Here is a 12,371-nt window from a genome sequence, read left to right on the forward strand (position 1 = left end):
GGGACCTCGGGCAGCTCTGACAATATATATATATATAGAGTGATGGTGGTAATAATTCAGAAACTGCACCATGAGGTGCTTTGACTATTTTCCTACCTTTTGGGGGGCTCTGGCTGTTGCTAGAGGGGAGGTCTGGGCTTTGCTGAATGACATTGTGAGATGTCAGCTCTTTCTCTCTTCTGCCTCAGGCCCCACAGCAATGAGCTGGGGCAATCAGAAAACTGTTTGAACAGAAGAAGAAGAAGGGGAAAAAATATCAAAAGGAAAATTGGAGTGAATGCTAAAATGAGCAGCTCGCAATCTCAAAGAGATTACTAGTGAAATGATAACACAGGCTATTATTTTAAGAACCTGACTTCCACAAAAATGGGGGCTCTCAGGAGAGGGAGGTAGCATGGGGGGGGGAGCAAAAAGATCAGCACCATCAATGATGACTCCTGTCAGGAGGAGGATACATTTGTCATTATAAACAATTTTTTATCTGTTGCCATGACATTGGCAAATGTGTTTGTACCGCATACATTTAGGTTCAGCCAACTTTTAATATTCTAAAATAAACATAAAAACAAGGCTAGTATTGGAGGGAAACTAAAGGAAGGAGACTTAAATCCTGCATATTATGCAGGAGTTTTTTCACTTAGCAGTAATTCTTAGGTATACTCCTGCCTACCTTCACAATGCAAACTGCACAGAATAACAAAAAGGTTCGGCAAGAAAAGAATAATTTGAATTTCATACTTGATTAATGTTTTTCTTGTGGATCAAAATTAAAGTGGAAGGAATCTTGTTTTTCATTGTACTCAAAGAGCACAACTAAAACATATGACTATGTGGAGACAGTTTGTCTTGCTCACATGCTATGGCCACTTCTGCATGAGTGTACAGAAACTCTTGAACAAACTGGGGGAGGGGGTGTCACCTAAACAGCCCCCCTTTTCTGCCCCATTAAAAATATGCCCACATATATAGGGTGCATTCATTCCTGGGAAATATTACGTTAGTTTTCCTGATGAGAATGCTGGTGCTTTTGTCCCGTTTTCTAATGCTTCACACTGCAGTGCCCTTTGCGTTAATTTAAGTGCAGCTTTTGACTGATTGCACTAAATTTCATTCACACCAGTCATTGGACAATGGACCTATCCCCCTGCCACATACACACTTTCCACACTAGTGTGCTTCTGTGTCCCCAAGATTCACCAATGAAACCAGCAGGAGAGAACTGTACGCAAGTATAAAGGTAAAGGTAAAAGGACCCCTGACCATTAGGTCCAGTCATGACCGACTCTGGGGTTGCAGCACTCATCTTACTTTATTGGCCGAGGGAGCCAGTGTACAGATTCTGGGTCATGTGACCAGCATGACTAAGCCGCTTCTGGCAAACCAGAGCAGCGCACAGAAATGCCGTTTACCATCCCGCCGGAGTGGTACCTATTTATCTACTTGCACTTTGACATGCTTTTGAACTGCTAGGTTGGCAGCAGCAGGGACCGAGCAACAGGAGCTCACCCTGTCACGGGGATTTGAACCTTCTGATCAGCAAGTGCTAGGCTCTGTGGTTTAACCCATGCAAGTATACCACCCCCAATTCCTGTGATTTTCTGGGTTAATGGGGTTGCAAATGGGGTTTTTCTGGATGCAATAAACATGGAAAAGAGCACTAAGCATCCACTATATGTTGCTGGATTTCTGGAAGTGGCTTTTAGATTGTGTGAAAGCTCAAATAGAACGCAATAATCAACAGGTAGGGGAACATAGGGGAAATGGAACAAGCTGCTGTGCAAATGCTGCGCAGCCATAGTACACCAGAATTGGGAAGGAGCTTGTACCTCTGGTCTTTCAACTACCTGTGGCTGTTAATCAGCTGTGTTATTACTATGCAGCAACATTATGGAATGTCCTCTTGAGATTACGAAGGGTCACCATTATCCATTTCCAGTCTCCCTCTGTTGCGTTCATCCATTTTTTAAACCAAAACTGAGCTCCGTTTTCAAATAAAAAAAGAGGGATTACTTATCATTTCAAAAGATATATATCACTACCATGTAGCCAGGTCTTTGCTTCCATCTTCAATGATAAAAGCCAAATCCATGCCTCTCTCGCTCATTCCTACCTCTCCACATCTATACTTCTCTCAGCCCTTTGTTCCTGGCTGCAGTCTCAACTCATATGACAACCCTATTATTCTCATCAATACCCTCTCTCAAATTCCTGCAGGCTTCTCTGCTTCCCCGCATTGCATATTGTTGTCAACCTATTCCATTCCTCTAGTTCCTTTCTTTCTGTATCCAAAATAATTAAATACACCACAATTTCCCTCATTCTAAAAAAAGTAACAAACCGTCTCCCTTGATTAGGGATGGGTGAGTCTGTCAATTTTCGTTGCTCTGAATTTATGTATGTTCTATTCTTCAATTCAGTTCTCCACATTTCCTCATTAGTTTTTGCTTTAACAAAAAGTTCTCAAGAAAATTCATCAGCATTTTTGTGCTAATAGCCACATGTTGACATGCATTTTTGTCTAATATGCAAATGCAAATAATATTCCCTTAATATAATGCATTTCTGCATTTTGTTTTCACCAACACATGCATTTTTATGTACGCTTTCCCACACTATAAGCATTTTTGTAACATTGCTGAAGAACTGCAAAATTCAGAGAAGTGCAAATTTTGCAGCATGGCTGTATTTCAGTCCTTGTATTACTCTGGAAAGTGCAAATTTGGGAGCTTCACCTTGTGCTACTATCTGGCCCAGCCACCTGCACTGAACTGAACTGCCTTCCTCAAATTCACAGCCTATTTTAGCCTCTTTCAGACATTCCTTCCATGCATTTATTCTATGACGGAAGAGAGCAGGGCCCTCTGTGGTCCAGCATCACTGCTGCTTCTGATCACCTGAGTAGGCACATAGGTGCCCATTTTCAGACTCCAGCTGAACACACAGATGCTGGTAAAAAGACTGGCAGAGTGCATGGTATCAAACTCAACGCCAGCATAAATGCATGGAGGAAATGCCTAAATCCTTACATCTTCTATCTCCTTGTCAAATTACTCATTCAGTATTTCCACTGGCAGAAACTTCTCCTCTGCCTTCCCAAGGCTGAAAAACTTCATGTATATTGATGTTAATGTATAATAATAATAATAATAATAATAATTATAATTATAATTCTAAGGGAATCACACACCCTTTGAGAACTGCAGCACTTGTCTCTGCTGTTGCTCTACCAAAGACTCAGCTTATGCAAAGCAAAATGTGTTTGGTACTACTTAGAAATTAATGGGAAATCAATGGGACTTCTCCTGAGGTCCTTCTTAAAAACAGGAGCAGCATAATTAGGCCATTAGATTTCAAACTTTAGCATGCAGATCCATGTCTTATACATCTGCTGGTGTATAAGACAGGCTACTCAGTGAATAATTGTAAAATCAGCTGCAGCCTTGCATTGAGCTTCCTGGTAAATAGCGACCACTTGCAAATAAACACCTGGGAAATGAGATGTGCATGCAAATGAACTTATTATGCTCTCTGCCCCACAATTCCCAGTGCTTATTACTTTTGAAATCACTGCTTGCATATAAGGAGCAACTGGAAGCTGCAGGAACATCTCCCTTTGCCAGGGCAAGTAAGAGAGAGGAAGAGGGCTGGGTCTGCTGTTTTGAACTGACAAAAGAAATAACCATCAGAAATGTCAACACAGCACTAGATTACAGACTTGCTCCTTTATATATCTTTGGGCTTTTACTTCTGTCTTACATGCTACCTTTCTTTTTTTAAAAAAGTCATGATTTATATATGCCTAATTAGTAAAATTATTTTTACTAATGAGAATTAGTAAGTCTCCAGTTTTGATTACTGCTGGTTGCATGCAAAAAAGAGAGAAAAGAATAAAGAACCATTTTGCATGCTTTACAGGCAAATGAATATGTACAGATGTTAATAAATACAACCATGTAAAAGACCATGTATAGACTGAACCAATGCATGTTTATACAGAAGGAAGATCACATGAGTTCAATATTTATTCCTGAGCCTGGAACTACAACTTTAGTTTTCAAAGTTGCTACCACATGGCAGCAAAATCGTATGAACTCCATGAATAAAGTTGCCAAATATCCCCCCCCCCCCCAATTCTGTTACATACTATTGCAGGCATAGGCAAACTTGGCCCTCCAGATGTTTTGGGACTACAACTCCCATCATCCCTAGCTAACAGGACCAGTGGTCAGGGATGATGGGAATTGTAGTCTCAAAACATCTGGAGAGCCGAGTTTGCCTATGCCTGTACTATTGCAAAAGCACTAGCAATTTTATCACACTACTGGAAAAAACATACAAGAACATTTAATATTCCACATTTAGTTTGACCATGAAAGTATTGCATACTTTCACCAGTGTGACATAAATATAGTGCATATTTAGCATATGGGAACTATAGAAATGTGCCTGTTACAGATGTTGACTGTGAAAGTTGCAATATATCCCAGTCTAAAGGTTTTATGATGCAATCTTTACAATACATTTTAAGCAAATACTTATAAATGAGGTACGTATTATTCTCATATTGTATTCTGGGTATTTGAAGGTATTCAAGCCCCTCTGCCGTCCACCTAGGGTTTTATACATGTAAGGCATTTTGGATCACAGAACAGCACGTCCTGCCTGCCTTGGTGCAGTCCTAATGAAGGCAATACCAGAGGAACCTTGTGAGCGTTCACATCAGCTGTTACTGCCCCCTGGTGGTGTGTCGTGCATTCAGGCCAACATTTGTTCCGAACAAGAATTTCTCCAGGAACTTCCCTACTTTAGGAAACAGGCTTGGGACTTGCTCAACACAGTGGCTCACAGCTAATTTCATGCCATGTCAAAACAGCAACAACAAAAACCCTTAGTAAAGCCCTAGCTTAGTGGACAAGGTGGCTATCAGAATTAGGAGAATTGCCCAATAAGACAAGCACTTTATAAAGTTGGTATAGCTGCTGTCGCTGTAAAAAGTGGCCTATGCTATCACACCTAGATGGAACAGAATGACCTGACTCTCTTCCCTTGACAGGGAAACTCCTAACTAGTTTCCTTAGTAAAGCTGCCTCTGCAGGTGCCAGGGTGATATCCCAGGAGAGCTGAGTCTCTTAGGGCTTATCCACACTTACCTGTCCACTGCTCTTGCTAGGCACGGTCCACACTTTAAACCTCCCTGCCTATGTGCCCTTCTTTATTGCTCCAGAATTTTCCCTGTGAAAACCTGCTCTCCGTCACTCAGAGCAAATGCCAATCTGCAGAAAACCCAAATGGATGTTTGCTCCGATTGAGCACTCAAGAGCAGGTTTTCACAGGGGAAACTCAGGGCAAGGGGAGGGGGACACTTGGGCACAGAGCTTTTAAGCACAAAGCTGTGCCCGGAAAGAGCAGGGCAAAAGCTACGTGTGGATAAACCCTCAGTGGAGAACTAGAAGCAAAAGGCTGGAGAATTGGGAGTTGAGTGATAGTTCTAGGCTCTTATCACCGTGTACATTTAATTCATGCCTCAGTGTGGTTAGCAAGGGGATGGGGAATAAGGGTTTGTACAGTGGTGCCCCGCAAGACGAAATTAATTCGTTCCGCAATTTTTGTCGTCTAGCGAATTTTTCGTCTTGCGAAGCACGAAATCCCATAGGAATGCATTGAAAATCAATTAATGCGTTCCTATGGTCAAAAAAAGTCCAAACAAAGCCAAATTTGGTACAACAACAGTTTATTAACTGCTCTTTAAAGTCACACATACTGTAAAGAGCAGTTCAAAAATTGAAGGGAAAATAAATTAACTTTATAAACATGACAGAAAAACATTTAAAAATCAACAAAGTGTACAGTACATTTTCTAAGACTCTGGGGGACCACTCAGAAATTCAAACTCAGAAAATTTTTCAAAAAAAAACAACCTGGCCCAGTGGTCACAGAAAATCATAAAAATTCCCCAAAAAACCCCACATGGTCCCAGATTTCTGCAGAAACCTCCCCAACTGTTCCCCTAGCCAGCCAGCACTCAGAAATTCAAACTCAGAAAAAAAAATTGAAAATAAACAACCATGCCTAGTGGTCACAGAAAATCATAAAAATTCCCCAAAAAACCCCACATGGTCCCAGATTTCTGCAGAAACCTCCCCAACTGTTCCCCTAGCCAGCCAGCACTCAGAAATTCAAACTCAGAAAAATTTTCAAAAAAAAACCAACCTGGCCCAGTGGTCACAGAAAATCATAAAAATTCCCAAAAAAGGCCCACAAGCCCCCAGATTATCGCAAACCCCTTCCCAACACCAAGTCCTTGAATCCCAAACACCCCAACCCAAAATCCAAAACCCCCCAAAAAAGTTTTAAAAGTTTAACTTACCAAATGGATGAAAGAGAAGTTCTGGAAAAGTTCTGGAAAAGTTTTGGAAAATCTTCAAAAGTGAGCAAAGTCTGAGAAAAGGCTACCAAACCACGTGCTAACAGTTGCTCCTCGAAGTCAAGTTGCAACTGCAGCTGCTCAAGCTAAGCACCCTTGGTTTTAACGGTTTTTACACAAAGGAAACAAAGTCGCGAGACGTTTTCGTTTTGCGAAGCAAGCCCATAGGGGAATTCGTCTTGCGAGGCAAATCGCGGACGAAAAAACCTTTCGTCTAGCGAGTTTTTTGTCTTGCGAGGCATTCGTCTTGCGGGGCACTACTGTATTTCAGTTTGTGCATGGTTTTGGGAAGTGCAAATGAGGAACATTTGCACTGAAATGTTAACCACACCAAATTTCTCCCCTCCCCATCTGCAGTTTGGACTGACTGACAAAACTGGTCTAAATTTTCTCTGCAAATACTGCATTGTTCATGTGTTAAACAAATTACTTACACATTTAGTTAATCCCTGGGCAACTGCTGTATTGTTTTGCATAATTATGGTTCTTTCTATTTAAAAAAAATGTGTTCACTTTAATAATTTGCAAGCTCTATTCTACCTAAACCCCTCAGAGGACCCACGTCAGCGCTCATGAATCTTTACACGTAGGAGCTTTTTAACAAGCTGGTAGGCTTGCAGAAAGTAGACCGTGTCCTCATTCTTTCTACATCCTATTCATTGGTTAGGACCACCGCTGGGCAAGAAAAGCATTTGCTGAATCAGGGCAGGTAGAAGAAATCAAGACATAACCAGCTTAGAAAGCAGAGCAGAAGGGGCCAGGCAAGGGAAGGGAAAATAAAGTACAAAGCCAAGTATGTTCTGGGATACAGAGCTAATTGGTGGACCATGGTCAGAATGCTATGTAAGGTCTACTGGTCAGTCTAAGAGGAGACTTTTTCTTCCTTGCTTTTCATACAGACTGCTTAGACTTGGAGCAAACCAAATAAGGGACAGTTGCACACAACTAACAAAGTCAGCAAGACACTGTCATAACAGTACTTACGGCACCACAATAGTGGCAGAAGACAGACTCTGGTTTGCATCGCCAATTGCTATTGCTTACCCTAGAGCTTTGCAGCAAAGAAATTGTTTATGTTTTTGTGCTGCAGAAGCGACCCAGGCCTCCTCCAGCAAGCAAAGTCCTGGGACATAGGATCAAGATGTCAGCACGGGCTCAGTATTTGATTTTATTTATGGGATGGGTGTTTCCCAAGGAGGGAAGAAATTCATTGCTGAATGGTTGAGGATGGTTTCCAATCACAGTATCCAGATTGCTTAAGACCTCCGGTGAGTTCCCACTGAAAAAAAGCCCTGAGTGCCAGTCCCTGCTTTGTGCCAGCCATTCTGAGAAAGAGGGCAGAGTGGACATTTCTTGTTCCCACTCCTCTTTCCTTCATGGCCAACTGTGTAGCAGGACAGAGCTTGAATGACCAGACAGCAAATATTATCTAGGCTAAAAACTCAGCCCTTGTGGTGAAAGGAGAGAGCTTTGCCAGCAGGTGTCACTCAAATGTAAGAAATCCATTCCCAGACAGAATTTCACCAACAGAAAGCTTCTGCACACCATTTTTTCTCAAGCTCTGTAAAAAAAAACAGGCTTGGGCTTCATGCTGACTGCTTGAGTAAGTTTTACCAGCCCAGGTGCTTTTTCAGAATAGTTTGCAGCTTGATGCCTTTCTACACTGGCATGTTTAAAAGAGTTTTCAGTCCAACTTATTTTACCCCACAAAAGACAACTTGCAAAGTTGCAATGGTATTGTGCTTGAAAACTAGTGAAAGGAAGGAATTTTAAAAATGTGGTTTCCCCCCTCCATCTCTTTATACAGTGGTACCACAGGTTACATACTCTTCAGGTTACATACGCTTCAGGTTACAGACTCTGCTAACCCAGAAATAGTGCTTCAGGTTAAGAACTTTGCTTCAGGATGAGAACAGAAATCGTGCTCCAGCGGTGCAGCAACAGCAGGAGGCCCCATTAGCTAAAGTGGTGCTTCAGGTTAAGAACAGTTTCAGGTTAAGAACGGATCTCCAGAATGAATTAAGTACTTAACCCGAGGTACCATTGTATACAGTTTTACTTATTTCCAAACAGAAGCCTGAAGCAATTAACAATAACAGGCAAAGCAAGTACGATACTATGAAATTAACAGTCCAAACAATACAAAAGTGTATCTTGCAATTAAAATGTCACAATAAACCTATGAATGTTACAATTCAGAACCCAGTAAGAAAGTCATAGTAATTTAATTTCCATATGTTTAAATGTACATGCCAGCTGTGCTGCTGGTTCATCTTCCTACTACCATGTGGAGCTGGCTGGACTGTGGAGCTGGGAGTGCAGTGCAGGTAGCTGAGACATTTGGGTCTCCCATTCCTCTTTCCTTTACTCTCCTCACTCCTGGTAGCTTCAGCTAAAGCAAAGAGAAGTTTCACTTGTCCATACCTTGAATATCATTTAGCTAGCAGTAAAATGGGATGTGCCCTCTCTTTATGTTTCATACCTCATGTGAGTATGGGTAGGTGTGGTCCTACCCCCAGGGCCAACTGAGATAGTGTTCCTGGCTCAATAAATCATGCCCACACCCTTCTCCTCACATCAGCACGCTCCCTTTGATCCTCTAACTCTAGGTTCTTTGAAACAGAGATTCTCATTACGCCTTCAAAACAGAAGTGCTCAAGATGAAAGTGCTCAAAACGAAATGCTAAAAATAAAATACACTTTAATACAAAATGGAAAATGCTAATAATTCACTTTAAATCTTGATAACTCAGGCTTCCTGATAACAATACCACCCACCTGGCAGATTGAAAACTTGGAACCGCTACTCCTGTTAGCACCATTGCACATAATTTGCATCTATCTGTCTGCTCACAAAGTGCTGATGTTCTGGTGTTTTGCCTGCCTTTGAGCCAGACTAACTCAGAGAGACCCTTACCAGCCTTGCAAATACAACCAAACCAAACACACAATCAAAGCTGCCATAAAAATCAGATATGAAAGTAAAAACCTGACAAAGCCTTTAAAATATCAAATAAAACCAGCTATAAAACATGCCAGAATTCCGACCTAGACAAACACAGAAGCCTTCTCCTGGCACTAAAAAGACATCAAGGATGTCATCAGACCATCTCATGTGTTTGGAAGGCATTCCAAGGTGGGGGGGCCCTGACCAGTAAAACCCTTTCCCCGGGCATCACCTACCTAACTTCAGATTGCAGAAGGGTCTATTAGATGAAAAACAAAAGGTTTGAGCAGACCTGTAGAGTGTAGGTGGATCCTTAGTTAACCTAGGACCAAGGCATTTATAAGTAACAACCATAATCTTGAATTATGCTGGAAACAGACCAGTAGCCAGAGTAGCTGTTTACGTGCTGGTGAGATGTTCACTTTAGCTGGTCCAAATTGGTAGCCTAGCAGCTGTATTCACAGATAGTCCCAGGAATGTAGCATTGTAGTATTTGAGTAACAGCATTTCTGATTATACCAGGAACAAAAAGCATCATATTTTCCCCTCTGCCACCAAAACCTTTGCTAGCCAATTGTTTCTGCAATGGAAGATACCACATAAAAATGAAACTGATAAAAAGCGTTTTTTAAAAATAAAATGGTGAAGTGATTACCTGGAGCAGGAATAGTTGCTACACAACACCCAACAACATCTGGAGGGCTACTGCAGGTTCCCCATTCCTTGTGAAATGTTTCCCAGCACACAAATCCCTAAGAACAGTGTAGTCTCCCAGAATTACTCAGTAATTCCCCTTTACTCAAGAGAAGGCGAGCCCCTGTGTACACACCACATATTTTAAGTACATGCTGTTCAACATCTTTTAGCCAATGACTTGGATGAAGGAACTGAGGGGATGCTCATCAAATTCACAGATGATGCCAAACTCAGGTAGCTAACACCACAGAAGACAGATTTAGAATTCAACATGACTTTAACAGATTAGAGAACTGGGCCCAAACTAACAAAATGAGTTTCAAAAGGGACAAATGTAAAGTTCGGCACTTAGGCAGGAACATCCAGCTGCAAAAATGTAAAATGTGGAACACCTGGATTGCCAGTGGTATGTGTGAAAAGGATCTAAAGGTCTTAGTGGACCACAAGCTTAACATGAGTCAACAGTGTGATGCAGCAGCAAAAAAGCTAATGCTATTCTAGCCTGCATCAACAGAAGGATGTCAAGGGAAATAATAGTACCACTCTATTATGCCTTGGTCAGACCACACCTTTGAAAGTCTGGGAAAATCCAGACATATGTCAGCAGCCCCAATTCAGCCAGCTAACACAACTTGTGCGTTTGTCTTCCGGACCCACTGAGTTTATCAGCCCACAACATTTTACTTCTCCGGCAATATTGCATTAATGCACACAAGATAAGGGATCAGAGGGTACACGAACACAACACTTTGGCCTCACCTGCACTATGCATTTAAATAAGCATCATACCTTTTTAAACAGTTATGGCTTCCCCCACTTGGCTATATTCTACGAACACGTAAGTTCCAGGTAAATTCTATTTTACAAGGAAATTTTTGAGTGGTGTTGACATTTAGTGGGAAATCTTTTAAGGGTAGCACCTGATAGATAATGTGATAATAACTGAATGATAAGCTACTTTGCAAGTTTCTTTTATTTTTTTTTAAGTTTCCTATTGTTGACATAGCAGTTTGGGGAAAAGTTATCAGTAGGTGGCTATAAAACGGTGTAGAGGTTGGCAGTTTCTGTTGTAAGATCAGCTCTCCCCATAGCTTTGGCTTGCAACCTTTCCAGCCTAAAAGTGACTTCTGTATTTTCTTAATCCATAACTATTTAATACTATTTCCATTAAAAAAGCCTTCTAAGCAAAGGGAGGTGAAATTGAAGAAAAAAATTGGAGCTAAAAGAACTTGCTGTCATTATAAATTTTGGAAAATGACAGGTTAGAAACATGCTCTACTCTGGACAAATATGGTATAAAATATATATTATATAAATATATATTTATACTTAATGTTTTTCAGCATGGGACAATGTGGTCTTCTCAGCTGCTTAGACTTTAGTCAAGGTAAGAATATACTGTCTGACTATTATTATTTTTTATTATTATTATTATTATTATTATTATTAAGTCCAGACATGTTCCATTTTATCTGCTTCAGATCCTACTTACAGGAGTCTATTTCTGAAAACGCTTTAACAAGATCCAGACCAAGTAATACCAACAGATGGACATACAGGCGATCGGGAATATGAGAATTACAGTGAGATAACTGCCCTTGTGTATATTACAGAGTGCATTCGCGGCATTTGGAATTCACATGCGATTCTTGATTATAATAACTTGAGAGTGCAGTTCTGTTTCACCTGCAATCAGGAAGCTGAGAGAATTGTGTTCTGTTGTTTGTTAGTTTCCAAGAAAAAATGGAACCATGAAGAGTCCATTTGGGCTTCTTGCTTGAATATTATGATCCAAAGGACTGGATTGGCATGTTGTATTTAAAAAAAGATCGAGTGTGCCTAGCAATTGGGAGAAATGCCATTCTAGAAATAGGGTGATATAAGCAAGAAAACAGCTAAAGAAAAATGAATGGAAGAAAAATCAGCTTTGAAAGATAGTGGCAGCCTATGAAGTTTTACGGCCAAAAAGATAAGATTTTCTTCTTATTTTATATAAAAAAAAGATTCCCATGGAAACCAGTAGCTCAGCAGTAATTAATATTCTTAATTCCCACTATAAATTACTATTCATTTCATCTGATGGAAGTTTCATGTTTTCTGGACTTTGAACTTTTATTACTAAGCTCAGGTTCTTTTAAAAATAGCTTAAACCAACAAACAAAAGCGGAAGGATGTGGTTTATGTATCTGTGTATTTTAGGATCCCTCAGTACTTTACATTTTGTTCCTTCAGACTAGAAATGGTTTTCTCCTAGAAATGCTTGCTTTAAATTAGATTCTCCAGAATAATGGATTGTGCTAACCG

General features: G+C 40.7%; 1 protein-coding gene across 1 annotated transcript in view; it reads left to right on the forward strand.

Annotated features, from left to right (window-relative positions):
* LOC309352331 (interleukin-6 receptor subunit beta-like) overlaps positions 1-12,371 on the forward strand; it is a 64,307-nt gene that overhangs the window by 24,943 nt on the left and 26,993 nt on the right. Inside the window, exon 2 of the mRNA XM_081880727.1 lies at positions 11,411-11,454. Coding sequence (XP_081736853.1) covers positions 11,412-11,454 — 43 coding nt within the window. The 5' untranslated portion in view covers position 11,411. The remainder of the gene's footprint in view (positions 1-11,410; positions 11,455-12,371) is intronic.

This window comes from Podarcis erhardii (assembly GCF_964252035.2).
Source record: "Podarcis erhardii genome assembly, chromosome: 11".
Classification (NCBI taxonomy): Eukaryota; Metazoa; Chordata; class Lepidosauria; order Squamata; family Lacertidae; genus Podarcis; species Podarcis erhardii.